Below are 27,302 nucleotides of genomic sequence, written 5' to 3'. Positions count from 1 at the left end.
CTGCGGATAGAAAGCAGGAAGCTATCCTGAAGTCAGTGTATACACACTCTGGTACTCTACTGAGACCTGCTATTGCTTCAGCCTGGATATGTAGTGCTGTAGCAGCATGGACAGATACTCTGTCAGACGTCATAGATTCCCTCGACAGGGATACTGTTTTGCTAACCCTGGGCCATATAAAAGACGTCGTCTTATATATGCGGGATGCTCAGAGGGACATTTGCCTGCTGGGCTCTAGAATTAATGCTATGTCCATTTCTGCCAGGAGGGTCTTATGGACTCGGCAATGGACAGGAGATGCTGATTCTAAAAAACACATGGAGGTTTTGCCTTATAACGGTGAGGAATTGTTTGGGGACGGTCTATCGGACCTTGTGTCCACAGCGACAGCTGGAAAGTCGACTTTCTTGCCTCAGGTTTCCTCACAGCCTAAGAAAGCACCGTATTATCAAATGCAGTCCTTTTGTTCTCAGAAAGGCAAGAGGGTCAGGGGCGCATCCTTTCTTGCCAGAGGCAGGGGTAGAGGTAAGAAGCTGCACCATGCAGCCAGTTCCCAGGAACAAAAGTCCTCCCCTGCTTCCACTAAGTCCACCGCATGACGTTGGGGCTCCACAGGCGGAGCCAGGTGCGGTGGGGGCGCGTCTCCGAAACTTCAGCAACCAGTGGGTTCGCTCACAGGTGGATCTCTGGGCTGTACAAATTGTATCTCAGGGATACAAGCTGGAATTCGAAGCGACTCCCCCCCGCCGTTACATCAAATCAGCCTTGCCAGCTTCCCCCATGGAAAGGGAGGAAGTACTGGCGGCAATTCACAAGCTGTACCTCCAGCAGGTGATTATCAGGGAAGCTCCTTCAACAGGGAAGGGGTTACTATTCCACAATGTTTGTGGTACCGAAACCGGACGGTTCGGTGAGACCCATTCTGAATTTAAAATCCTTGAACACTTATATAAAGAAATTCAAGTTCAAAATGGAATCGCTCAGAGCGGTTATTGCAAGCCTGGAAGAGGGGGATTTTATGGTGTCGCTGGACATCAAGGATGCTTACTTGCATGTCCCCATTTACCCACTTCACCAGGAGTACCTCAGGTTTGTGGTACAGGACTGTCATTACCAGTTCCAGACGTTGCCGTTTGGCCTGTCCACGGCACCGAGGATATTTACCAGGAAATGGACGAAATGATGATACTCCTTCGGAAGAAGGGAGTTATAGTTATCCCGTACTTGGACGATCTCCTCATAAAGGCGAGGTCCAGAGAGCAGTTGTTGATCAGCGTAGCACTCTCTCAGGAAGTGTTGCAACAGCACGGCTGGATTCTGAATGTTCCAAAGTCGCAGCTGATTCCTACGACGCGTCTGCTTTTCCTGGGCATGATTCTGGACACAGAACAGAAGAAGGTGTTTCTCCCAGTGGAGAAGGCCCAGGAATTAGCATCTCTGGTCAGGGACCTCCTGAAACCAAAACAGGTATCGGTGCATCACTGCACGCGAGTCCTGGGAAAGATGGTGGCTTCATACGAAACCATTCCCTTCGGCAGGTTCCATGCAAGGATCTTTCAGTGGGATCTGTTGGACAAGTGGTCCGGATCGCATCTCCAGATGCATCGGCTGATCACCCTGTCCCCAAGGGCCAGGGTGTCTCTTCTGTGGTGGCTGCAGAGTGCTCACCTTCTTGAGGGCCGCAGGTTCGGCATACAGGACTGGGTCCTGGTGACCACGGATGCAAGCCTCCGAGGATGGGGGGCAGTCACTCAGGGAAGAAACTTCCAAGGGCTGTGGTCAAGTCTGGAGACTTCTCTACACATAAATATATTGGAACTAAGGGCCATTTACAACGCCCTGAGTCAAGCACAGCCCCTGCTTCGAAACCGGCCAGTGCTGATTCAGTCAGACAACATCACGGCGGTCGCCCATGTAAACCGCCAGGGCGGCACAAGAAGCAGGATGGCAATGGCGGAAGCCACAAAGATTCTTCGGTGGGCGGAGAATCACGTGCAAGCACTGTCAGCAGTGTTCATTCCGGGAGTGGACAACTGGGAAGCAGACTTCCTCAGCAGACACGACCTCCACCCGGGAGAGTGGGGACTTCATCAAGAAGTCTTCACACAGATTGCAAAGCGATGGGAACTGCCACAGGTGGACATGATGGCGTCCCGCCTCAACAAAAAGCTAAAAAGATATTGCGCCAGGTCACGGGGCCCTCAGGCGATCGCTGTGGACGCCCTAGTGACACCGTAGGTGTACCAGTCGGTATATGTGTTTCCTCCTCTTCCTCTCATACCCAAGGTACTGAGAATAGTAAGAAAGAGAGGAATAAGAACAATACTCATTGTTCCGGATTGGCCAAGAAGGACTTGGTACCCAGAACTGCAAGAAATGCGCACAGAGGACCCATGGCCTCTGCCTCTCAGACAGGACCTGCTGCAACAAGGGCCCTGTATGTTCCAAGACTTACCGCGGCTGCGTTTGACGGCTTGGCGGTTGAACGCCGGATCCTAGCGGAAAAAGGCATTCCGTATGAAGTTATTCCTACGCTGATAAAGGCTAGGAAGGACGTGACAGCAAAGCATTATCACCGTATATGGCGAAAATATGTTGCTTGGTGTGAGGCCAGGACGGCCCCTACAGAGGAATTCCAGCTGGGTCGATTCCTGCACTTCCTACAGTCAGGGGTGACTATGGGCCTAAAATTGGGGTCCATAAAGGTCCAGATTTCGGCCCTATCCATTTTCTTTCAAAAAGAACTGGCTTCACTGCGTGAGGTTCAGACGTTTGTTAAGGGAGTGCTGCATATTCAGCCCCCTTTTGTGCCACCAGTGGCACCCTGGGATCTTAACGTTGTGTTGGATTTCCTGAAATTCCACTGGTTTGAGCCACTTAAGACCGTGGAACTAAAGTATCTCACGTGGAAAGTGGTCATGCTGTTGGCCTTAGCTTCGGCTAGGCGTGTGTCGGAATTGGCGGCTTTGTCATGTAAAAGCCCATATCTGATCTTCCATATGGACAGGGCAGAATTGAGGACTCGTCCCCAATTTCTCCCAAAGGTGGTATCATCGTTTCATTTGAACCAACCTATTGTGGTGCCTGCGGCTACTCGGGACTTGGAGGACTCCAAGTTGCTGGACGTAGTCAGGGCTTTGAAAATATATGTTTCCAGAACGGCTGGAGTCAGGAAGACTGACTCGCTGTTTATCCTGCATGCACCCAACAAGCTGGGTGCTCCTGCTTCAAAGCAAACTATTGCTCGCTGGATCTGCAGCACGATTCAGCTGGCTCATTCTGCGGCTGGATTGCCGCATCCAAAATCAGTAAAAGCCCATTCCACAAAGAAGGTGGGCTCTTCTTGGGCGGCTCCCCGAGTGGTCTCGGCTTTACAGCTTTGCCGAGCGGCTACTTGGTCGGGTTCAAACACCTTTGCAAAGTTCTACAAGTTTGATACCCTGGCTGAGGAGGACCTTGTGTTTGCTCATTCGGTGCTGCAGAGTCATCCGCACTCTCCCGCCCGTTTGGGAGCTTTGGTATAATCCCCATGGTCCTTACGGAGTTCCCAGCATCCACTAGGACGTCAGAGAAAATAAGAATTTACTCACCGGTAATTCTATTTCTCGTAGTCCTTAGTGGATGCTGGGCGCCCGTCCCAAGTGCGGACTTTCTGCAATACGTGTATATGGTTATTGCTTACATAAAGGTTATTGTTATGAGCCATCCGTTGAGTGAGGCTCAGTTGTTGTTCATAATGTTAACTGGGTAAGGTTATCACAAGTTGTATGGTGTGATTGGTGTGGCTGGTATGAGTCTTACCCTGGATTCCAAAAATCCTTTCCTTGTAATGTCAGCTCTTCCGGGCACAGTTTCCCTAACTGAGGTCTGGAGGAGGGGCATAGAGGGAGGAGCCAGTGCACACCAGATAGTACCTAATCTTTTCTTTAGAGTGCCCAGTCTCCTGCGGAGCCCGTCTATTCCCCATGGTCCTTACGGAGTTCCCAGCATCCACTACGGACTACGAGAAATAGAATTACCGGTGAGTAAATTCTTATTTTTTAATATATAAATCATTGTTTATTCTCATCAGGATATAAGATGCTTGAGTGAGAGGAGACTTGGGTGGAGAATTAAGGTGTTGCAACCTACTGCGATTTTGATGCTCAATTAAGCCAGTTTAGCTCTAATTGGATGCAAATTGCAGCCAGTATAGACCCAAATAGACCAATGATCCCAGTCAATATCTGATCATAAGCTAGCATATATTGATCTGAATGGTGTTAAACGTGGACCATATAATTATACAAACGTGTGATAGGCCCTACACACTGGGGGATATTAGTGAAAGATATGAACGATCTCGTTCATTAATGAATGATATACCGTTCATATCTTTTAGTGTGGGGGCACCAGCGATGAATGATGCGCGTCCCCGCGCTCGTTCATCGCTGGTGCCCCGTCGCTTGTGCATGTAGGCCAATATGGACGATCTCATCCATATTTGCCTGCACTGCTATGGAGCCGAGTGACGGGGGGAGTGAAGAAACTTCACTCCCCCCACCACTGCCCCCCCGCCGCCGGGTTGCCCATCAGCCGTATCCGCCGTCGGGCAGCTCGGCGGCGGACCGCACAGTGTGTAGGTCCCTATAGTGGTGCCTTGTCAGACGTGTATGTATAATGATAAAATCTGACTTTATTCTTGGGCCAAGCAATCAGATCAGTCTGTGTACTGTATTGTTCATTTCAGAACTGAATATTTGGACATAGTTTTTAAGCATGAATACTTTAAAATGACACATATATGAGAATGGTTTTGTAATCACAAATAATACATGTAGTCCCTTATCACCATTTTATTTTGTCCTTTAACATATATTTATTCAGCAACTTTCTTCATATGCAGTTACAAAGCTCCTACAGTACATATGAGATATTAGTGATATAAAGTACAACTGCATTGTTGTATATTTTATTAAGTATATGAACAATTTTTATGTGACTATTTTTCATTACTCACTATGGGAAGAATTCAGTTAGAGCGAGGCTGTATAGTACTTTCTGCACACATTACCATTAATTATGGTCAGAAAAAGATCACAGAATTTCACCCACATTTCTATGAGGTACAACCAAAAATAAGCGAAGATCATTAACTAAATATCATATGGGAACATACCAACAATGCCAGAACCCCCTCCTCTGATCGGCAGTGGAAGGCTGGTGGCGGCTGCTACTCATCCGGGTTTGCTAGACAGGATCATGAAAATTAACTACGCCTGTCCTTCACTGTAGCATAGCAGCGGTGAGGAGTTGGACAGCTTTTGCTGGTGACAAGTCCCAGAGAGCCGGACTAGCCTTGTACCCTGTGTGGAGAGCTCAGGTGGCTCCAGCCAATGACTGCTGATACACTGCTGGAAGCACATCTGGCCGCTGCTGCTACTGCATGGTAAGCTGAGTCCCCTGGCCGCACGTGTTGCAGCTTACTATAACTGTGGACCCTAGTGACCTGCTGGGATGCTGTCCCCATGACTACTGCAGGCCTATAAATGGGATCATTTAAGAACACGTTGGATACTAGGATACACCTTACACTGGTAAGTACCTGGATTTCCTTTTAACTTGGATTTCAGCACCCACTTGGAGAGACTTAGTGCCAGCTATTACCCGGTTACAACTCATTCCTACTCCACCTTCCCATCTGACTTTGTTTCCCAACTGTTATTCTGTTTTTCACCCTTCATGCATGTCACCCTCTGTACATAACCCTCTGTCCATCAACCCCTGCCTGTCACCATTTGCATGTGCCCGTTAAGCTCTCCCTGTCACCCACTGCTTGTTTGCCTCTGCCTTTCCCCACCAACCCCTACTTGTCGCCCGTGGCCTCTGCTCATCACCCTCTCATCATCACTGGCTGCCCATCACCCACTGCCCATTAACCTCTGCCTCTCCCTGCCACCCCTTACATGTCACCCTTTGCTTCTGGCTGTCATCCTCTCACCATTACCCACTGCCCATCACCCTCTACTTCCACCTAGCATCCTCTGCCTCTGCCCATTACCACCTGCCTCTGCATATCACTCCCTACCTGTCAACCTTTGTCTCTGCCCATCACCCTGTCACCCTCTGGCTCTCCCTGTATCCTGCTGCATATCACCCTTTGCCTCTCCCCATCTCCCTCTGCCTCACCCCATATTTTCTGCCCTTTACCCTGTGTTCATTACCATCTGTCTCTGCCCATTACCCACAGCCAGTCACCCTCAGCCTCTCCCCATCACCCACTGACTGACACCATCTGCTTATATTCCTCTGCCACCCTGTCACCCTCTACACATCACCCTCTAGTTTAAAGTTTAATGGGGACACAGATTAATATTACTCAATTAAAAAGGGACCTGATTGGCAATCACATGATGCACTAATGCAGTGATGGCTAACCTTGACACGCCAGCTGTTGTTGAACTACACATCCCAGCATGCCCTGCTACAGTTTTGCTATTTGTCCTTGCTAAAACTGATGCAGGGCAGGCTGGGATGTGTAGTTCAACAACAGCTGGAGTGTCAAGGTTAGCCATCACTGCACTAATGTGTGGAATATTATGAACTCAGCATAGGGACTGGAAGGGTTGGCGCCCAAAAGCATATTTTTGCACCAGTACTGCCACTGATGCTAGTAAGAGGACCTGGTAGGCAATTGAATCAGCTTCTGTATACACATACAGTAAGTAACAGCAGACACCAAGACACCAACACAATAAGCAGCGTGCATTTAGCTTAAGTTGAGTATAATTATAAGAATGTGATCTTAAATACTTCAGATTAACTGATGACTTCGGGAAGCATGATACAGGTTGAGTATCCCTTATCCAAAATGCTTGGGACCAGAGGTATTTTGGATATCGGATTTTTCCGTATTTTGGAATAATTGCATACCATAATGAGATATCATGGTGATGGGACCTAAATCTAAGCACAGAATGCATTTATGTTTCATATACACCTTATACATACAGCCTGAAGGTAATTGAAGCCAATATTTTTAATAACTTTGTGCATTAAACAAAGTGTGTGTACATTCACACAATTCATTTATGTTTCATATACACCTTATACACACAGCCTGAAGGTCATTTAATACAATATTTTTAATAACTTTGTGTATTAAACAAAGTTTGTGTACATTGAGCCATCAGAAAACAAAGGTTTCACTATCTCACTCTCACTCAAAAAAGTCCGTATTTCGGAATATTCCGTATTTCGGAATATTTGGATATGGGATACTCAACCTGTATTATAGCTCTCATAATATAGATTTAAAGTGTAAAATAATAACAAACTACCAGTATTTGCTATAACCTTTTACCACAGGACATCATAACAAGGTTACTCACCCTTCCGGCTGCTGCAAAGCATTCTTCATTGCTTTGATTTGTTGGAAGTGACAGGACATATCTGTGGCCAACACCATTTCAATCACCAAAGCTCGGAATTCCCTTCAGGGTTGTCATAAGGCAGAAAGTAAAAGAACGTGTAAGACATTATTTTTCTTGTGCATTTGCTAATTGTTTGTGACATTTCCTCTGCAAACCATATGTGTCACAAAGCCCTCGCAGATATCTTTATTCTGAGGGAGGTAAGCTTATACTTTCTAAATATCAAATACAGCGTGAGCAACTTATTCAGAAGATTAACTCTGGATAAAATGAATTCAAGACAGAAAAAAATCTTTCCTGAAGCTTTATGTTGTTCTTTAAAATGTAATAAAATAAAATAAAGGAAAATACAGGGTTATTTTCCCTTAACTAACTTTTTCATCTTTCTGCAGAATCTGACAGATTTCACATTGTTTTTAACTGTGTTCTGCATCTAAGTGCAAAGTATTGTTCTTTGCTATTAGCACTTTCCTATTCACACAGTAGTGTCATTCAGTAAGCTTAACCCTTAATGACCTAATGAGGGATGAGAGGTATCAAACATTGGAGAGAGATAAAGTACCAAGCGCATTTCATTTTTTTACTGTATCTCTCTCCACTTTTTCTCTCTCCGAGGCATATCCCCCTGCGTCCTAACATATCTTTGGGACCCATTTTAAAAATTGGGTGATGTTTAGGATAAAATGAGAATCTGGTCAACACGCTCTTACTGAAGCCTTCAATAATAATTTTATATTCATCCAATAACGAGATTTATGGTAAGAACTTACCGTTGTTAAATCTCTTTCTGCGAGGTACACTGGGCTCCACAAGGATTCACATCGGGGTGTAGAGTAGGATCTTGATCCGAGGCACCAATAAGCTCAAAGCTTTTGACTGTTCCCAAGATTCTCAGCGCCGCCTCCTCTATAACCCCGCCTCCATGCACAGGGAGCTCAGTTTCGTTAACCAGCCCAATGCAGTAGCAGGTACCAGAGACAACAATCGCTCGTAGCCAAAAACACCACACACTCACCACAGGAGAGGGTGTCAGCGGCTATGCCAATACCAACCCAAAGAAGCAAAGTGCGTCAAGGGTGGGCGCCTTGTGGAGTCCAGTGAACCTCGCAGAAAGAGATTTAACAATGGTAAGTTCTTACCATAAATCTCGTTTTATGCTGCGGGGTACACTGGGCTCCACAAGGATTCACATCGGGGATGTCCTAAAGCAGTTCCTTATGGGAGGGGACGCACTATAGCGGGCACAAGAACCCGGCGTCCAAAGGAAGCATCCTGGGAAGTGGCGGTATCAAAGGCATAGACCCTAATGAACGTGTTCCCTGAGGACCACGTAGCCGCCTTGCACAATTGTTCAAGGGTCACACCACGGTTGGCCGCCCAAGAAGGTCCAACCGACCAAGTAGAATGGGCTTTGATGGTAGCATTAACCAGACAACCAGCCTGTACATAAACATGTGCAATCACCATTCTAATCCATCTGGCCAGTGTCTGCTTGGAAGCAGGCCAGCCACGTTTGTGAAAACAAAACGAAAAGAGAATCGGACTTCCTAATGGAGGATGTTCTCTTCACATAGATACGGAGAGCCCGTACTACATCCAAAGACCGCTCTTTGGTAGACAACTCAGGAGAATTAAAGGCCGGGGCCACAATCTCCTGGTTAAGGTGGAAGGAAGACACCACCTTGGGTAAATAACCTGTCCGCGTTTTAAAGAACCGCACGGTCACGATGAAAAATCAAATAGGGAGACTTACAGGATAAGGCACCCAAGTCCGAGACCCTCCTAGCTGAAGCAAAAGCCAGCAAGAACAACACCTTAAGGGAAAGCCACTTAAGGTCAGCAGAGGTAAGAGGCTCAAATGGAGACTCTTGCAAGGCCTCCAAAACCGCCGACAGATCCCAAGGGGCCACAAGTGGCACATAAGGAAGCTGAATCCACAACACACCCTGAGTGAATGTATGGACATCAGATAGGGTAGCAATCTTTCTCTGAAACCAAACGACAAGGCAGAGATATGAACCTTGAGGGAGGCCAGACGCAGGCCTAAGTCCAGGCCTTGTTGTAGAAAGGCCAACAGTTTGGCCATACTTAACTTGAAAACGTAATGACTGTGAGACGTACACCAAGTAAAGTAAGCATTCCAGACCCTATGGTATATCCGATCAGAAGCCGGCTTACGGGCCTTCAACATAGTTTGAACAACCGCCTCAGAAAAACCCTTGGCCCTCAGGATGGAAGCTTCAAGAGCCATGCCATCAAAGCCAGACGGGCCAAATCCTGGTAAACAAAAGGGCCCTGAACGAGGAGGTCTGGTCGTTGTGAAAGAAGAAGGGGGCGATCCTACGAGAGACCCTGTAGATCAGAGAACCAGTGCCGCCTGGGCCACACTGGAGCGAGTAACTGGAGCTTGAACTTCCGTATTACTCTGGGCAGGAGTGACACCGGAGGGAACACATTCGGCAGCCAAAAGTTCCACGGGATTGACAGAGCACCCACGAACGCTGCTTGAGGATCCCTTGTCCTTGCTCCGAAGACCTGAACCTTGTGATTGTGTCGAGACACCATCAGGTCCACATCTGGGAGGCCCCACTTGTCCATGTGAAGTTGAAACACCTCTGGATGTAGGCTCCATTCTCCGGCGTGCACGTCCTGACGACTGAGATAGTCCGCTTCCCAGTTCAGAACGCCCAGAATGAACACTGCTAATATGGCCAGCAGATGGCGTTCTGCCCACTGAAGAATACGTGATACTTCCCTCATTGCCATGCGGCTTCAAGTGCCACCCTGATGATTGATGTACGCCACCATGGTGGCGTTGTCCGATTGTATTTGAACAGGTCTTTTCTGTATGAGATCCTGGGCCATTGTCAATGCATTGAACACTGCCCGCAGTTCCAGAATGTTTATCGGGAGTAGTGACTCCTCCTTGGTCCACCTACCCTGGAGAGAGTGTTGTTCCAACACTGCGCCCCAACCTCTCAGACTGGCATCCGTCATCAGCAGGACCCAGTTGGATATCCAGAAGGGACAGCCCCTGCTCAATCGTTGATCCTGAAGCCACCAGTTCAGTGACAGGCGGACCTCCGGAGACAGAGAGATCATGTGAGATCTGATCCGGTGAGGCAGACCATCCCACTTGGACAGAATCAACTTCTGTAGAGGGCGAGAATGGAATTGAGCATACTCCGCCATGTTGAAAGCCGACACCATGAGACCTAGCACTTGCATTGCCGAATGAATCAACACTTGTGGACGGGATAGAAAGCATCGGATCTTGTCCTGAAGTTTCAGGACTTTCTCCTGAGACAGAAACAACCGCTGGTTGTGAGTGTCCAATAACGCTCCCAGGTGTACCATGCTCCGAGCAGGAACCAGGGAGGATTTCTTCCAGTTGATCAGCCACCCATGGGCTTTCATGCACCAGACCGTCAGATTGAGATGACAGGAGAAGTTCCGGGGAATTTGCCAGGATCAACAAATCGTCTAGGTACGGTAGTATCCTGACCCCTTGACGGCGAAGTGAAGCCGTCATGACCACCATTACTTTGGGAGCCGTTGTCAAACCAAAGGGTAACGCCCGAAATTGGAAATGAGGTTGCCCACCGCGAACCTCAGGTACTGCTGATGAGACACTGCAATGGGAATATGCAGGTAGGCATCCTGTATGTCCAGGGAGACCATATAGTCCCCAGCTTCCAAGGCCAGAACAATAGAGCGCAGAGTTTCCATATACGAAACTTGGAGACCCGCACAAACTTGTTCAAGCACTTCAGATTGAGAATGGGCCGCGAGGACTCAGTCGGCTTCGGGACTAGAAACAGCGGTGAATAGTACCCCTTGCCTCTATAAGCCAGAGGCACTTGTACCACCACTCCTGTGGTCAGGAGGGAATGTACCACCAAATGCAAAGTGTTTGCTTTTGCCGGGTCCAGATGGACATCTGTCAGGCAAAATCGATGAGGGGGACGATTCTTGAAGGGTATGGCGTAACATCGAGTGACGACTTCCCTTACCCAGGTATCTGAAGTGGTCTTCAACCATTCCTGGGCAAAACCTAGAAGTCGGCCCCCCACCCTGGGATCCCCCAGGGGGAGGCCCGCCTCGTCATGCGGCAGGCTTGTCAGTTTTGGAAGCAGGCTGTAGGGCCGCCCAGGCTCGCTTAGATCTGGGCTTGGCAGGTCTGGAAGCACGAGTTTGCTTTGGGTACGCCTGACCTTTTGCTTTACCCGGAGGACGAAAGGGCCGAGGGAAAGTACTTTTAGCCTTCTGTGCGGAAGGAGCCGTACTAGGTAGGCAAGCTGTTTTAGCAGTAGCCAGATCAGCCACAATCTTATTGAGGTCTTCTCCAAAAAGAATGTCTCCCTTGAAAGGAAGCACCTCCAGGGTTTTCTTGGAATCCATATCAACCGACCAGGATCTCAACCAAAGGATACGCCTGGCCAAGACTGACATAGTAGCAGCATTGGCCACCAGCACCCTGGAATCGGATGCCGCCTCCTTAAGGTACAGAGAAGCCGTGGTAATATAGGAGACATTGTCGAGCATGCTAAGATGCATTGGAAGGCAGTTCCGCCTCAAGTTCCTGAGCCCACGCCTCGACAGCTTCAGCAGCCCATGTCGCTGCAATTGTTGGCCTATGTACAGCCCCCGTTAGGGTGTAAATCACTTTCAAACAACCGTCCACCCGTCTATCCGTCGGTTCCTTCAGAGAGGTGACGGTAATTACTGGCAGAGCAGAGGAAACAACCATACGCGCCACATGAGAATCAACAGGCGGAGGGGTTTCCCAATTTTTACATACCTCCGCAGAGAGAGGATAGTGAGCCAACAGTCTCTTGTTCTGCATAAATTTTGTCCCTGGATTTTCCCAGGATTCCTGACGTATGTCAACCAGGTGATCAGAATGGGGTAAAACTTGTTTAACCACTTTCTTATGTTTGAACCTATCTGGTTTCTTAGAGACAGCCTCAGGCTCAGTGTCATCAGACACTTGAAGAATGAGCCTAATCGCTTCAATCAAATCCGGGACATCCACTAACGACTTTCCTTCCCCATCAGAAACATCAGTATCAGTGTCTGTGGGATCAGTAGATGCACCATCCTCATCAGAGGATGTGTCTGGGATAGCAGTGGATTGGAAGGAGGTAATAACCTGTTTAGAAAACGACTTAGTCTTAGGCGGGCGAGAGTGACACTTAGATTTAATCAGTGACCGGTTCAAATGCTGTAACTGAGTGGAGATTTGATCTGCCCATGGAGGATTAATAGCAGGGACCATAAACTGCTGCAGCAGCACAGGTGGTCCCACAGGGGGCGCCAATTTAGTTACAAGCGTGTTTAAAAGCGTGGAAAATGTAGCCCAAGGTGGGTCCTGTGAAGCCCCAGGTGCTACCGACCAACTGGGGGGTAAGGAACCCCCTGAACCTGAACTCTCAGCTGCCATATTATCCTCCATTACATCCGCGACCTCACTACCACGCAATGTGGGAGAAGCCCAGCGTCATTGCCACGTGAAGCAGACATAACAGCGTGCACAATGTTGGGCAACCCGGTACAATGTAGCAGCAATATATCTAGCAAGAGCCCCCATGAAATGTGCCTATGATCGCACAGACCTGGGGGGCAAGAGATATAAACGTATATGGTGACTATAAATCACAAAGAAAAATACATAGCAGGTATATCTTGTGATACAATCCTATATCAAACAAAAAAGAAAATACACCTGATACACTTAGCCCCCTCAGGTATAGTAATATAGGAATAGCACGCTGAGTGAAATACCCTTGTACTGAGGCAACCACGCAGCAGCTATATGCACACATACATATATAGTCACAAGCGTACCATGCAAAAATGATGTACCATAAAACTGCACTGGCCTAGCAATACAAAGTAATTCTCAGTATGGCTATATGTGATAACTATAGATATAACAAACACAGTGAGCACTGGATGTATATCACAGGGTGTTTGTACCACACAACCCTGAATGTATGCACTCTTTCTTAACTAACACTGTCCCAGTGACAGGTAGAATACTTAAGTGTCCTGTAAGAAGCACAGCACTGGCAATCAGGCAGTTCTACAGAGGAGGATTTGCCCCAGCAGTCCTAGAAACAGCTCAGCTCAGCTATGATGGCCGCTAATCAGGAATGAGGGAAAGATATGCAGCTCCAGGGCGGGAACATTGCTGAAATGGCGCTCTGGGGCTGGGGGGAGGGGCCTCAGGTCCGACCTGCTCCTCCTGCTGGCATCCCCAACGGGTACTGCGGGCGGCGATAAACGGGGTTAATGTGAAGAAAAAAACCCCTGACCTGTGCCCATGAACGTCCCTGGTAGCTAGTGGAGCAGCTGCCCAGTAATCAGTGTCCACGCCAGCGCGTGCGCGGCCCGCCTCGTACGGCTGCACTGGATCGCGGTAAAGTGCGGCACAGAAGCCCCTTACCTCCCCCTTGTCTGCAACCCCGCGATCCGGGAGGTCGGCGTGTGTGTGACTGACCTTGTGGAAGAAACCGGAGCCTCCGCTGCAGTGACCCGGCAACCAGGGCGCGGGAGTATACAGCGCCGCCGCGGGTGATGGAGCTGCACGCAGGGAAATCTATGAGACTTTGCCTGCTGCAGCCCTTAGTAGTCTGTAAAATAATCTTCTTCTTTTTTCCTAAAAATTAAGCTCTGAATAGGCAGCCTGAGGCAGCCCCCTGTTAAGTGCCTGCATGCTGCATGGCACCAACTTACAAACTGAGCTCCCTGTGCACGGAGGTGGGGTTATGGAGGAGGCGGCGCTGACCATCTTGGTAACAGTCAAAAGCTTTGAGCCTGTTGGTGCCTTGGATCAAGATCCTACTCTACACCCCGATGTGAATACTTGTGGAGCCCAGTGTACGCCGCAGCAGAAATATTAGTATGTGACCCATACTGAGTTTTTTTCTAAAAAGGGTCCTATTTTTAAGCAAATTGTTTGGGCAAATTTGTTTCCTTGAAAAAGTACTGAAAATATTGAAATATTGAAATTAAAAGTTCTTCATTCTTTAAAGCCTGCAATTTTATCTTGACCAGGAACAATTCGGTACATCATAACTAAACTCCAATGCAATATTTCTTCATGTATTAGTGATCATTGTGATTTTTCTGTGTATGTTATGACATGCCATGTAAGTTGCAGTGTGATGGAAAGAGCGTAAATATCCTAAATACTGTGTCAATAAGACCTAAAAGTTTACTCAATAATTGTTCCATTTTTGACTTACATTGTAATTAAAACTCAGCACAATAAAAATGTAAATACATTGAACTGTTTATTCCCTATTTACATAGGGGAGATAGACAACTTCTTAAATTCGGAGGAATTTTGGATACATATCCTAAATACAGTAGTAGCTGCGCACTGGGATTTAACAGAGCAATTACATATATAATAAGTGTTATATAAATAACAATTTTATTATTTCAATTTATCATAGAATGCCTCATACTGCAGTATTGTATCCTCAAGGTGCTATAATAATTGAGTAATTAGTCAACTCCTGATGTTAGTAATATTGACCTAATCGTTATATGTTTCTTGAGTTTCATTTTTTCCCATCAATTATGTATTATATTTCTTGATTTCCAATTTTGGATACTCTTTTTAACTACTATACTATAAATAAATCATGTGTTCCTAATTTTAATCTTACATTTTATAACTTGTTCTCATTGTTTTAATATTATCTATGTTTTCATGTTTTCCCATATGTAGATTAATTATGTAAAATTGCCAGTGTGTAGTATTTATTGTAGCCTAATTTACAGAGCAGGTCTTGAACTTTATTGCATACAGTATATTATTATTATTATTATTATGCTATTAATCAATATTAATTTTAGAATTATGAGTTTTTTATTATTATCATGATTATTATTATTATTATATTATTATGTTATATTATCATGGCTTCCAAAGGGGAGTGCATTAGTTCAACAATCTACCCATATTACCTTAATATCTAACTGTAGCGCCATTGTTCAGGAGACCTGCGCAGCGCTAGAGTTTACTGTGCTCAGAGTCTGTCTACTGTCAGAGTCAGGCAATAGACTTACGCCGCACAGCGCTAGAGTTTACTGTGCTCAGAGTCAGTCTACTGTCAGAGTCAGGCAATAGACTAACGCCGCACAGCGCTAGAGTTTACTGTGCTCAGAGTCAGTCTACTGTCAGAGTCAGGCAATAGACTAACGCCGCGCATCGCTAGAGTTTACTGTGCTCAGAGTCAGTCTACTGTCAGAGTCAGGCAATAGAATAACGCCGCGCAGCGCTAGAGTTTACTGTGCTCAGAGTCTGTCTACTGTCAGAGTCAGGCAATAGACTAGTGCTGCGCAGGTCTCACTAGAGTTTACTGTGCTCAGAATCAGTCTACTGTCAGACTCAGTCTACAGAGGATGTAGACTACACACGGGCCCCCTCCACTCTTAATAAACACCTTCCTACTGTGTGAGGCACAACATGAAATGCTAAGATGGTTCCCATAAATGACCCACAAATTTGTAATTGAAAACAGTCTAAAATATAAAATAATTCTCTTTGTGTTTTGAATGTATTTATAATTAGGAATGTACATAAATTTGTTACTACAGTATATATTATTTCTGATCCTAAGAAGTACAGAAGACTACAACAACAAAAATGATCAGATCTGCATTTTGTTTTGAACAATATATGCCTATAAAATATTGCACCATTCCTCATTGAAAGAAAATATATATTCTGCTAAACAGAGGCAGATATGGACAATCATATATCTTGTGAGCAGCATAGTGTTAAGTGATCTGGTGCATACATTGTTATTTGGAGGGTATATAGAGTAATTATGCCACATTCGTAAAAGAAGCGTGCTCCATCTTTACATGCCATTTTAAACACTCGAGTTTCTAATATGGCATGTAAAGATGGATAGATAACCTGCCAGTGTAAAACTGGTCCTGTACTGTGGCCCGAACACTCGTCCATCCTGGATTCCTATGCTTATTAATTATGGATAGGCAGTGGCCAAGAAATCCATCTCTGCCACTCATCTTCAGCCTGCTCCACAGCCCACCCCATCTGTATGTTCCTTCTGCTTGCAGTTCCAGCAGAGGAGACAACAAATGTGGTTAAGCCTAGGAGGTATATTCAATTAAACATTCAGACATGCATTTGTCAGAATGGATCCGACAAGGGCTATTCAATGAATGGCCAAATCCGACTGTCCGATTTGGCCGTTCCCTCCCGTCTGTGCTGTTGCTATCAGCAGCTACCTGTATGTGAGAACAAAGGGAGTTGCTGGAGGGAGCCACACAGCTGCACTCAGTGTCGGCCGGGGAGCGCTGCCAGGAGAGGGGTGCCTGGCCGGGGGAACTTCAGAGAGGAGCCGTGTCTTCCACCACCAGCTGCCCTCGCCGGTAAGCACTCTCCCTCCCTAGCCCCGCTTTACTGTCTCCTCACCTCAATCTGATTTTTTTTAAAGTTGGATTGAGGTTGTCGGAAATGGGGTCAAAACCTGTCGGATTTGGCCCCATTTCCAACAGAAGCATGCGGATCGGCACCTATTCTGCCTATCCACGTGTTTTACGACAAATCGAGAATTCCCGACTTGTCGGAAAAAAATCAGCCTATGTTGAATAGGTCGGAAGCCCTTCCGACTTAAATCTGTCGGAAGCTGCCATCTTTCCAAAAAGACGGCAGCTTCCGACAGCAATTGAATACACCCCTAGGTCTCCCTCAGACAGCTGAAGGTAAGGCTAAGACTGAGCTGGCAGAATATAAGTACATGAGGAGCTCTGGCATATAAACACCCCCTCCCGAACATTCGCCACCGACACCCATCACATACCAATAATGGGCCTAATTCGGATCTGATCGCAGCAGCAAATTTGTTAGCAAATGGGCAAAACCATGGCCCTCATTCCGAGTTGTTCGCTCGCAAGGCGATTTTAGCAGAGTTACACACGCTAAGCCGCCGCCTACTGGGAGTGAATCTTAGCTTCTTAAAATTGCGAACGATGTATTCGCAATATTGCGATTACAAACTACTTAGCAGTTTCAGAGTAGCTTCAGACTTACTCGGCATCTGCGATCAGTTCAGTGCTTGTCGTTCCTGGTTTGACGTCACAAACACACCCAGCGTTCGCCCAGACACTCCTCCGTTTCTCCAGCCACTCCTGCGTTTTTTCCGGAAACGGTAGCGTTTTTATCCACACGCCCATAAAACGCCGTGTTTCCGCCCAGTAACACCCATTTCCTGTCAATCACACTACGATCGCCGCAGCAAAGAAAAAGCCGTGAGTAAAAATACTATCTTCAGAGCAAAATTACTTGGCGCAGTCGCAGTGCGAACATTGCGCATGCGTACTAAGCAGAAAAACGCTGCGATGCGAAGAAAATTACCGAGCGAACGACTCGGAATGAGGGCCCATGTGCACCGCAGGGGAGGCAGATATAACATTTGCAGAGAGAGTTAGATTTGGGTGGGGTGTGTTCAAACTGAAGTCTAAATTGCAGTGTAAAAATAAAGCAGCCAGTATTTACCCTGCACAGAAACAATATAACCCACCCAAATCTAACTCTCTCTGCAAATGTTATATCTGCCCCACTTGCAGTGTACATGGGGGGTAATTCCAAGTTGATCGCAGCACGAAATTTTTTAGCAGTTGGGCAAAACCACGTGCACTGCAGTGGAGGCAGATATAACATGTGCAGAGAGAGAGAGATTTGGGTGTGGTGAGTTCTATCTGCAATCTAAATTGCAGTGTAAAAATAAAGCAGCCAGTATTTACGCTGCACAGAAACAAAATAACCCACCCAAATCTAACTCTCTCTGCAAATGTTATATCTGCCCCCCTGCAGTGCACATGGTTTTGCCCAACTGCTAAAAAAAATTCTGCTGCGATCAACTTGGAATTACCCCCATGGTTTTGCCCATTTACTAACAAATTTGCTGCTGCAATCAGATCTGAGTTAGGAACAATGGGAAGGCAGCCTCTAGATTCAGCAAGTATTAATGATTTTGCTGGTGCACTAAAGTAAAAAAATCATTCCAGCAATTAGCAGACAAGCCATCCCACAGAGTCATATAACACAGGAAAACATGCTTGCACCAAACTACAGTATTTATAGTAAAGACATTCATACTTACAAAAGGAAAGCAGATTATATATTGCTTACACATCTCACCTCCAGTCATCCTTAGAAAGGTTATAGAGTATATTCATTTCCTCATCATCCTGTAGGAGGCGATATGCTGCACTTACATGATGATTTTCAAGTACAGATCGGTCATTGTATAGAATTGCTGGATCTGATCTGCAACAGGAAAAACAGTAAACATCATCATATTATTATTATTATTATTATTATTATTATTATTATTATTTGTATTATTAATATTTTTATTGATATCATTTAACTCTTTTTGTTTTTTGTTATAAAGCTCCAGCATTCTCTGTAGTCCCTTCTAAATGGGACCAAACACAGTTATACATAAAGACTGGTCAAGAAAATCGGTAAATTGACCTTGCAAGCTTGCAATTTATAGACATGTGGGAGTTTGGGACATGAGGTTAAATGCCCAATATTACAATATACAGCAGATAAAGCTAATGAGTTTTACAAATACATGGAATATGCTGAGTATAAGCCTGTTTATCCATAGCATTGATTACAAGTCACTTTGCTACTCTTTTACATTTTAATAGTGATATTGCTAACACCAGACAAGACGAATCCAAGTAAACATTGGTAATGTGAAACAACGTGTACTTTCATTACTGCAGACATATCCAATTGTAACCATGTTGACGTTCAGAAGGTCAACAGCACAAATGCGACATCTGAGTGTTGACATGGTTCATACTGTCAACAGATTCACAATGTCAACATCTGAAATGTTGTCAATTGAAATGACAACAGTTTCATAATGCCGATGATTAGAGTTAGGCACTGCCGGGAGTGCTAGGGTTAGGCTGCAGGTGGAGGTTAGGGTTAGCCTGTGGAAGGGTATGGAGTAGTTAGGGTTAGGCACTAGGGGGAGGGTTAGTATTAGGGATAGAGGTAAAAATACTCACTGGAATGCTGCAGCATCAAAGTTCTGCGCCAGAAGTCACTCTGACAGCACCATCAGGACTGGAAGAAGATGCTGGAATCGCCGCTGCTGTCGCCACCAGGAGTAGGTCAGAAGCCACCAGACCACCAGGGACGGTTTGACGACAGCTAATCATGTCGACATATCATACGAGTGAACTGTCACTATGTGAAATGTCAATAGATTAAGAATGCTGATGGTTAGGGTTAGGAGCCGCTAGACCACCAGGGACTATTTGTTGACAGTTCATTGTGTCAACATATCATCCATGTAGATATGATGAATGTAGACATAACTGTCAACCATTTGTACCCAACCCTAATGTTGGGGTAATGGATATGCCATCAGAAGGTCGGTTGCCATATATAAGAAAAAGAGTATGCTGCATCATTTTCTGATGGACTCTGTGGGACTGGTATAATGTGTAGAGATAAATCAGCCAAGGTGGTATGACCATTCATAATGAATGCTGAGACACACTTCACCATACTTAGGACCATTGGCAGCACTGAGGTCAGGGGCGGATTTAGGAGTTAGTGCGCCCCTAGGCACAACAACATTGGCTACCCCTGCCATCCAATTTTATTATTTTCATTGTTTGAATATAAGTCCTCATTTTGGCTATCAGTAGTTTCGTATAATATAACCTAATGATAAAACAGGCCATGAGCTATGAAATTTCATTTATTTTTTAATTATGTAACATATTTATAACATAGGACAGTATGCGGGGCAATTTGCCCATGACCTACCTAGTCAAACTCAACTCAAGTTAGTGTACAGTACATTAGAGTGGAAATATTTTGAAGTTACTAGTAATTTCGTACTGACAATAATGAAACATGAGCCCAAGTGCTGCCCCCTAAGAAGTGCCGCCCATAGGCACATGCATCACGTATAGGGTGGCCAATCTAGGTTAATTTTTTCAAATGGGTTTGAAAAATTATCAATCATGGGATTCCTGGAATACCCAGGATTGGCTTCTTTTCAATGTGTGTCCCCCCCTTACCCTGCCCAGCCCAGATAACTCACCCTAATCTGGACGGGAAGAACGGTGGGCCACTCGCTGTATGGTGCGAGACAATGCAGGGCGGTGGTGAGGTCCGTCCATCGGGAGGCTGGCTGCACAGCGTGACCTATGACTCCACGTCACGCTGCACAGTGCGCACAGCTGGAGCGAGGGGGGCTGAGAATGGGGAGCTGAGGACACTCAACACTGCCCAGCAAAGAAAAAACTAAGGTGCTGGCCAATCCCGAAATGCTAGTCTTGGAGTAGTGGTATAAGACATAATTGTATGATGGGCATAGAGATATAGTTCCTGGGCAGAGGACTATAAATGATCAACACGAGTAACCAAAATCAAATTTTACAGTAGGGTGCAATATTCATAGTTCTGATCAATTTCTATGGTGATGTTTAACCCTTCACACTCTCCTTCTGTAGTATTAGATAACTTATAATAAACCCTCTATGAGAATGTGAATACCTTCACATACAGTACAAGACGACTAGAGGTAATGGGTAGGTTGCTTGGCTACTCTCAGCCCACCTTAGTATAACCCTATTGATCATACTGCAAGTTCATTAGTGAAATGGAAAAGGGAAACCTGGAAGGGAAAGGGAATACATTGTGTGGAATATAGTCCAGGTACTATAGAGTAGCTGTGCAGTCTTAAGGGCCCTACAGACTGGACGACCCGCCGCAGAGCTGCCCGACCGCCGATATGGCAGACGGACGACCAGGCGGCGGGGGGGGGAGGTGACGGGGGAGTGAAGTTTCTTCATTCCCCCATCACCCGGCTCTATAGCAATGCATGATAATATGGACAATCTCGTCCATATTGGCCTGCATGCATAAGCGTCGGGGCACCAACGATTAACGAGCGCGGGGCCATGCATGGTTAATCGTTGGTGCCCACACACTGCACGATATGAACGAGTTCTCGTTCACTAATGAACAAGAACGTTCATATCGTGCAGTGCGATCTGCCAGTGTGTAGGGCCCATTAGACATCTTCATGGATAACTATTATCTCATCAGTTATAGAGTCTTGACTCTGTTTTCCTAGTCATCTATTAAGTAGGTGGGCTTACCGAACACTAACTCATATCATATCGGGAGTTTCTTGGTTGCAGTCTGCGTAGTTTCTTTAGGGGTTTTCTTTTAAACTGAATGGATTATGGAGGATCTAGATAAGAATGTAAGTAATTAAATTGCTACTACACCACAGAGGATATTAGAACCAAAAAAAATATTTTACAAAAATGGGAAAAAATTATATCTTATATTAGCTAGAGGTAATATTAATTATATACATGAGACACTATTCACTAGGAATAATTATACAGGGAATAATTTCTTAGTGAAGATACAGGGGCACTGATGTTAATTATTGAAGAAACAGGGGCACTGTTGTTTACTTTATTTCCATCGTACTCATCAGCCAGGAGTGATAAGATAGGAATTATACTGATACACTGCATTGGGTCAGGCATTCTTAGGTGGGAAGGGTGTGCTAGACTAGTAGAATGGCCCACTGATGATAGAGAGTTAAAGTTTCATTTACAATATTATTGATAGTGGGTTTTCTACACCGCATGCACAACATGGCTATTTGAGTTTTTATTTGCAAAACCACTTAATAATAAATGCAGCAGTTTACAGATCAAAACCGTCACATCAACAATTCTGTTCCTTAATAAGTAACTCGCCATGTATGTTTTTTACCTGCTGTTTGTCTGTAATTGGATAGAAATATAGGTCTTGGATAGAAGAATATAGTAAGAGCCACAAAATAAACATGTCATCTGTAATGTAAAGTGTCTCATCCCTATCATAGCACATCTCTATGTTAGATCTTCAGTATAAAAATCTAGGACCCATTCCACATTCCTATTTTTGGAAATACCTTCAGGTCAGACACTTTTTGAACTTGGGCGACAGGGCCTCCCATGCCTCTAGAGAACTGACAGCATATGAAATACTTTGTATTGCCCCAAACAGCCCAACCCACACAATTTCACCTTGTACAAGCTATTACAGTTTTCCACCTCCCAGACACCTCCCCTATTTGCCTCAGCTCGGGAAAAAGATTTGGGTATCTCCCTTTTGTACAAAGACTTAAGAATTAAAGCTCATAGAAGCTCTATTTGTATACAGGTGAGGGAAACTCAATACAAACTATTGAGGCAATGGTATAGACATCCCCCTCTTTTACATGCTACAGTATGTACCCCACTGTGTCAGATAAATGTTGGAGATGACCAAAGGCTGTTGGTACTCTGTTGCATATTTGGTGGGATTGCCTCTAATTCTGACCGTTCTGGGACTCTGTTATCGTTACTTCCCAAGATATTATTAAGGCCCCTGTTCCTACTACACTGGCCTTTTGGCTGTTGACCCACTCACCACTGTCATTGTCAAGTTATAAACTGTCCGGGCTTCGCCACCTGAGTAATGCCGACCATGCGGTTATAACCACCCTTTGGAGATCTACTACCCCTCCTACTCAGAGAAAATGGTTCACTAGAATTGATTTCTTTATGAATATGGATTATATCCTCCTGGCCTCTAGAAATAAGCTGTCTGACTGTATTACTATATGGCTTCCCTGGCTGGACTACAAATCTTCGTCAACTTATAAAGATTATATTTCCTCGACGAAAGATATGGGTTCGGCGACTATACCCTGAGTTATTTATGATGGCTTCTCATATCGAAACTTCCCTGGTCTAGGCCACTATTCTCTTTCTCTTTTTCTCTGTCTTTTCCTTTCACACGCTGTCTTTTCCTTTCACATCATTTTCCCTGACCTTTCTCTATCTCACCCTAATCTTCCTAATTGAAGTACTTTGATTTCATATGACAATATGTATGCCTTTGGCTCTGCTAATCTTATATTGGGTTTGTATTTTTATTGTGCCATACTTCATGGTATGTACAGGTTTATCCTTTTGATTTTTTATTGGCTACTCGCAACGTAGCATACTGTTACCTCTTTTTTATTGTCAAGATGTTTGTCTTTTTGTTCATGCTTTGGAATGTACTTCCTTATTTCTTCAATAAAAACAGATTGCATAAAAAATATAGGACCCTATTCAGGTTCACTTGAGCATTCTGCTAAAAAACAGAATGTGCAACTGCTTCTGTAGCATGATGGGGGCCAGCGCAGGGCAAGGCCGCCCAGCATGCTAATTGGCGGCCAGTGATGCGATCGCAAAACAACTGCGATCGCATCGCTGAGTCTAGAATTAATGCCAACCCCCTGCATACACAGCTAGGCTGCATATGCAGGTGGTCCACCTGCATGGAGCGGCTGCATGTTACGTCATGCAGCCACCCCAAAAACTGTCCGGCCATGCCTGCGATGGCCACACAACTCCCCCCGCAATGCTGTCATTCAAAGAGTGCTGACACATGTGCTGTGTGGCGGCAGCACATGCGCAGTTTTCAGAAAATCGCTCATTTGCGATTTTCTGCAAACTGTGATCCATACTGAATAACCCCCATAGTCTTTAGACAGAAATGTGAGTGTCATAGACATTTTAAAAGTCCCAGTTATTTAATTTTGCATTATTCTTAGATTATGAGTAAAGGACTTCAGGTGTATTTTTGTCTGGTGAAATGGTAATGACAATAGGCATTTCTCCTTTGAATGGCTGGTTTCATCCAGACTTGGAAATTGTTTAATGACATTTAAGGAATGCATGCGAAATAGCACAATTCAGGACACACTGTGCAAAAGCATTATGGCTAGAATCAGGCAGTCATTTTTATTTGGGGAGAGTAAAGTTGTACACTTAAAAATATATTCAGCATCACACAGTCCTTCACTGCTTGGGAGTCCAACTTTAAGTGATTGGTATCTGTAGATACCAGTGCAATTGCAATATCTTATATGTCTACAGTATACTTACCTGTAAAGCCGGGTACTATCCGATGTGTGTACCCGGCGACATTGGCTGCGGCAGAGACCCGGCCAGGGTGCCGGCATTGGCAAGTGCATACACACTTGCCGATGCCGGCATGAAGGGAGCAACAGCGGGGGGCCCTCGTTAATGAGATCCTCCCTCAGCTGGACTGTTCAGACGAGGGAGGGGGGCGTTAATGATGCATGGGATTGCGTGTACACACTAGACAAGATACTGTAGTAAAAGATATCACTCAGAATGGCTCTTCTGAGCGATAGCTTTAACTTTCTCATCTAGTGTGTATGGGGCTTAAGAGGTCATTTTTATAATAGTGTGATTTAAGATCAAAAGAAGGGATGTACATTATATCTATGGAAAGATGGCAGTCTTAAATCCTTTCCAGATACATTATCCTTGTACTGTGAGTGCAGCTTGAACTGATGTATAAATAGACCACCGTAAGTATACTGATTGTATTAGTGAGACTTTCTATTTCCAACACTGACCACAATGTCAGCAGTCTCTGCGTGAACACATATTATAGTACTTGATTTTTCTATAATGGGCTTTTACACTATAATGAAGTTTGGAAGCCAAGGGATAAGTGGAGTAGTGGGTCTGCCAACCAGTCAAGTGGCTGCCTCAGACTGCTGAGCATACTGACATATTGTAGGCAATTAGGCAAGTAGGTGTATAACTAATAAAAATAGAAGCAATGTTTGAAGGGCTGGGTAAGATTAATAACAGGTGAAGAAATCCTTTAAGGAGAGAGCAGCCATCACATTTGGCAGACGTAGACTCGTATATAAATATCATTATTTCATGTTTTAATAGAATATATTAAATATATTTTGATGACAGGTTTAGATCAAATGTCTTTTCTCTGATAGGGTTAGAACATATGCACTTCCACTGTTGTTACTGTGCTATATTGTAGCTATTTATATTTCTAAGCATTTTAAATCCAGAGGCACCAAATTACTGTTATTACTGCTGTATCATCAGCATGGAAGTTCCTAATGAAAATACAAATCAATCAAAGGGAAGGCGTGATGCAAATCTATCTAAAAGGATTAAATTATAGATCCAGATTAAATGCAATGCTTTATAAATCAATCAAATTAATCCTTGCCAGCCCCCTTATTTTTAGAGTAGTGTTGGTGTGTGTATAGTGTATGAGTGCCTGTATATAATAAATGCTGGCCTTAAACTAACAATGATCAGTAGTACCAAACTAAAAGGAAAAAAAAATAGTTTGTTACATGTAATGGTCTTTAACCACTGGCTAATATTTTCTCCAAAAATACTAAGAAATTGACAGGGTTTTTTTTTTAAATAATTGAATTAGGTCAAGAACATCGATGTAAAACTTTTCAATGGGATTTTATAAAATAATGTTGTTGTTTTTTAAACACAGTGCACCATAAACATACTAGTTTTTATGATATACTGTAGTGATGACCATTGAAGGCTGTACCAACCACTGATTTTTCAACAATCTATGGTCACTTTATGCGCAGACCGCAGCCATCATGGTTGTGTTGTTGATTTTTATTTAACATGGGGGGGAGGGGCTACCATCGACGGCATGGGTTGATGTAAAATCACTTGTAATTGGTTAGGTTTAGGTTGATTGTTGACCCTAGTGTGAGGCCCCATAATCAAAATGATCCATGAAACTAGCTTTCATAGTAATACTGATATTTAAAATGGAAAAATACATATGTATATATCTACAAAAAAAGAGAGAGAGAGAGAGTTATTATTACTCACCCATCTACCAAATAATCGGTAGATCCTGATAATCTGTAAAAGTGCTGGAGGTTGATCCTCTGCTGTTTATATGTCCCTGACGGCTGCACTGGGGGCAGTCCTGGAGGCATTTACATTTCCCAGCAGCTGCAGCCACTGGGTGCTGGTAGGGGAGGTCACCAGACTGTGCTATCACTGCGACTAGCAGTGATCGGCAAATACTATGGGTGCATAAAAAGGTGCAGACGGGCTGGAGGTCCTCCTGAGATTGACGACTGCTGGAAGATTATCTTTCGGCAGCAAACTAGTGGGCATTTCTGACTAATCGCATCAGATGTGACCATGTCAGGGAAAGCCCAGTCACGCAAGTGGATAAAGATAATATTGCACCTCTGAATCCTTGGCACAATGATGATAACTCTGCTGTGCGGTGTGGTTGGCAGACAATCAGGAATATGTACACCAAATTCTGATTTGTGAAATGTAAATATTTTTAACATTTTGCTCCTCTCTATACAAGAGCCGTAGCTTTAAGCAGAATCCCTTATTCAAATATGAACAGATACTGTATAATATACTCAAAATACACTTCCCCAGCAACTGCTATTGTTTGCAGCCGCTGGGTGGGGGGTCCTGCCATGCTGACCGATCAACAGTGATTGGCAGCATGGCAACACTGAGGGGAGAGTGCAGGGAGCCAGAGGGACCTTCTAGTCCCTCTTACAGCAGCAGCGGAGGGAAGTTTCCCTTCCCCGCCGCTGCAAACACTACTGTCTATCTGACTGGTCACATTCTGTGCGACCAGATCAGATAGAGCACTTGTTGGTAGGGTTGCATCTGTTGCGACCATGCCAAGCAATTGGTTAAGAGTTAGTAAGTGGCCCAGTTTTTCAGAAGACCCATGGAGAATGGGAAAAAGGAGGGATATATCAAACTTATAAGAGGACGGGTGAAGTTGTCCATAGCAGCAAATCAGCTTCTAGCTATCATTTTATAGATTATACTTGATAAATGAAAACTAGAAGCTGATTGGCTACTATGGGAAACTTCTCCACTTTTCCTTTCTAGAAGGTTTGATAAATCTTCCCCTAAATCTCACTACTTTGCCCCAAATACTCTTTACCTGTGCTG

General features: G+C 44.8%; 1 protein-coding gene across 6 annotated transcripts in view; it reads right to left on the bottom strand.

Annotated features, from left to right (window-relative positions):
* The window catches only part of PDE1C (phosphodiesterase 1C), a 1,445,089-nt gene that overhangs the window by 258,155 nt on the left and 1,159,632 nt on the right, over positions 1-27,302 (bottom strand). For all 6 annotated transcript variants that reach the window (XM_063922562.1, XM_063922563.1, XM_063922564.1 and 3 more), the window contains 2 exons: positions 18,601-18,729; positions 7,371-7,472 (listed from right to left, as the gene is read on the bottom strand). In XM_063922562.1, the coding sequence (XP_063778632.1) occupies positions 7,371-7,472; positions 18,601-18,729 (231 nt within the window). The remainder of the gene's footprint in view (positions 1-7,370; positions 7,473-18,600; positions 18,730-27,302) is intronic.

Source organism: Pseudophryne corroboree, chromosome 5 (genome assembly GCF_028390025.1).
Source record: "Pseudophryne corroboree isolate aPseCor3 chromosome 5, aPseCor3.hap2, whole genome shotgun sequence".
Lineage (NCBI taxonomy): Eukaryota > Metazoa > Chordata > Amphibia > Anura > Myobatrachidae > Pseudophryne > Pseudophryne corroboree.
This window is presented reverse-complemented; position numbering and strand designations above follow the sequence as displayed.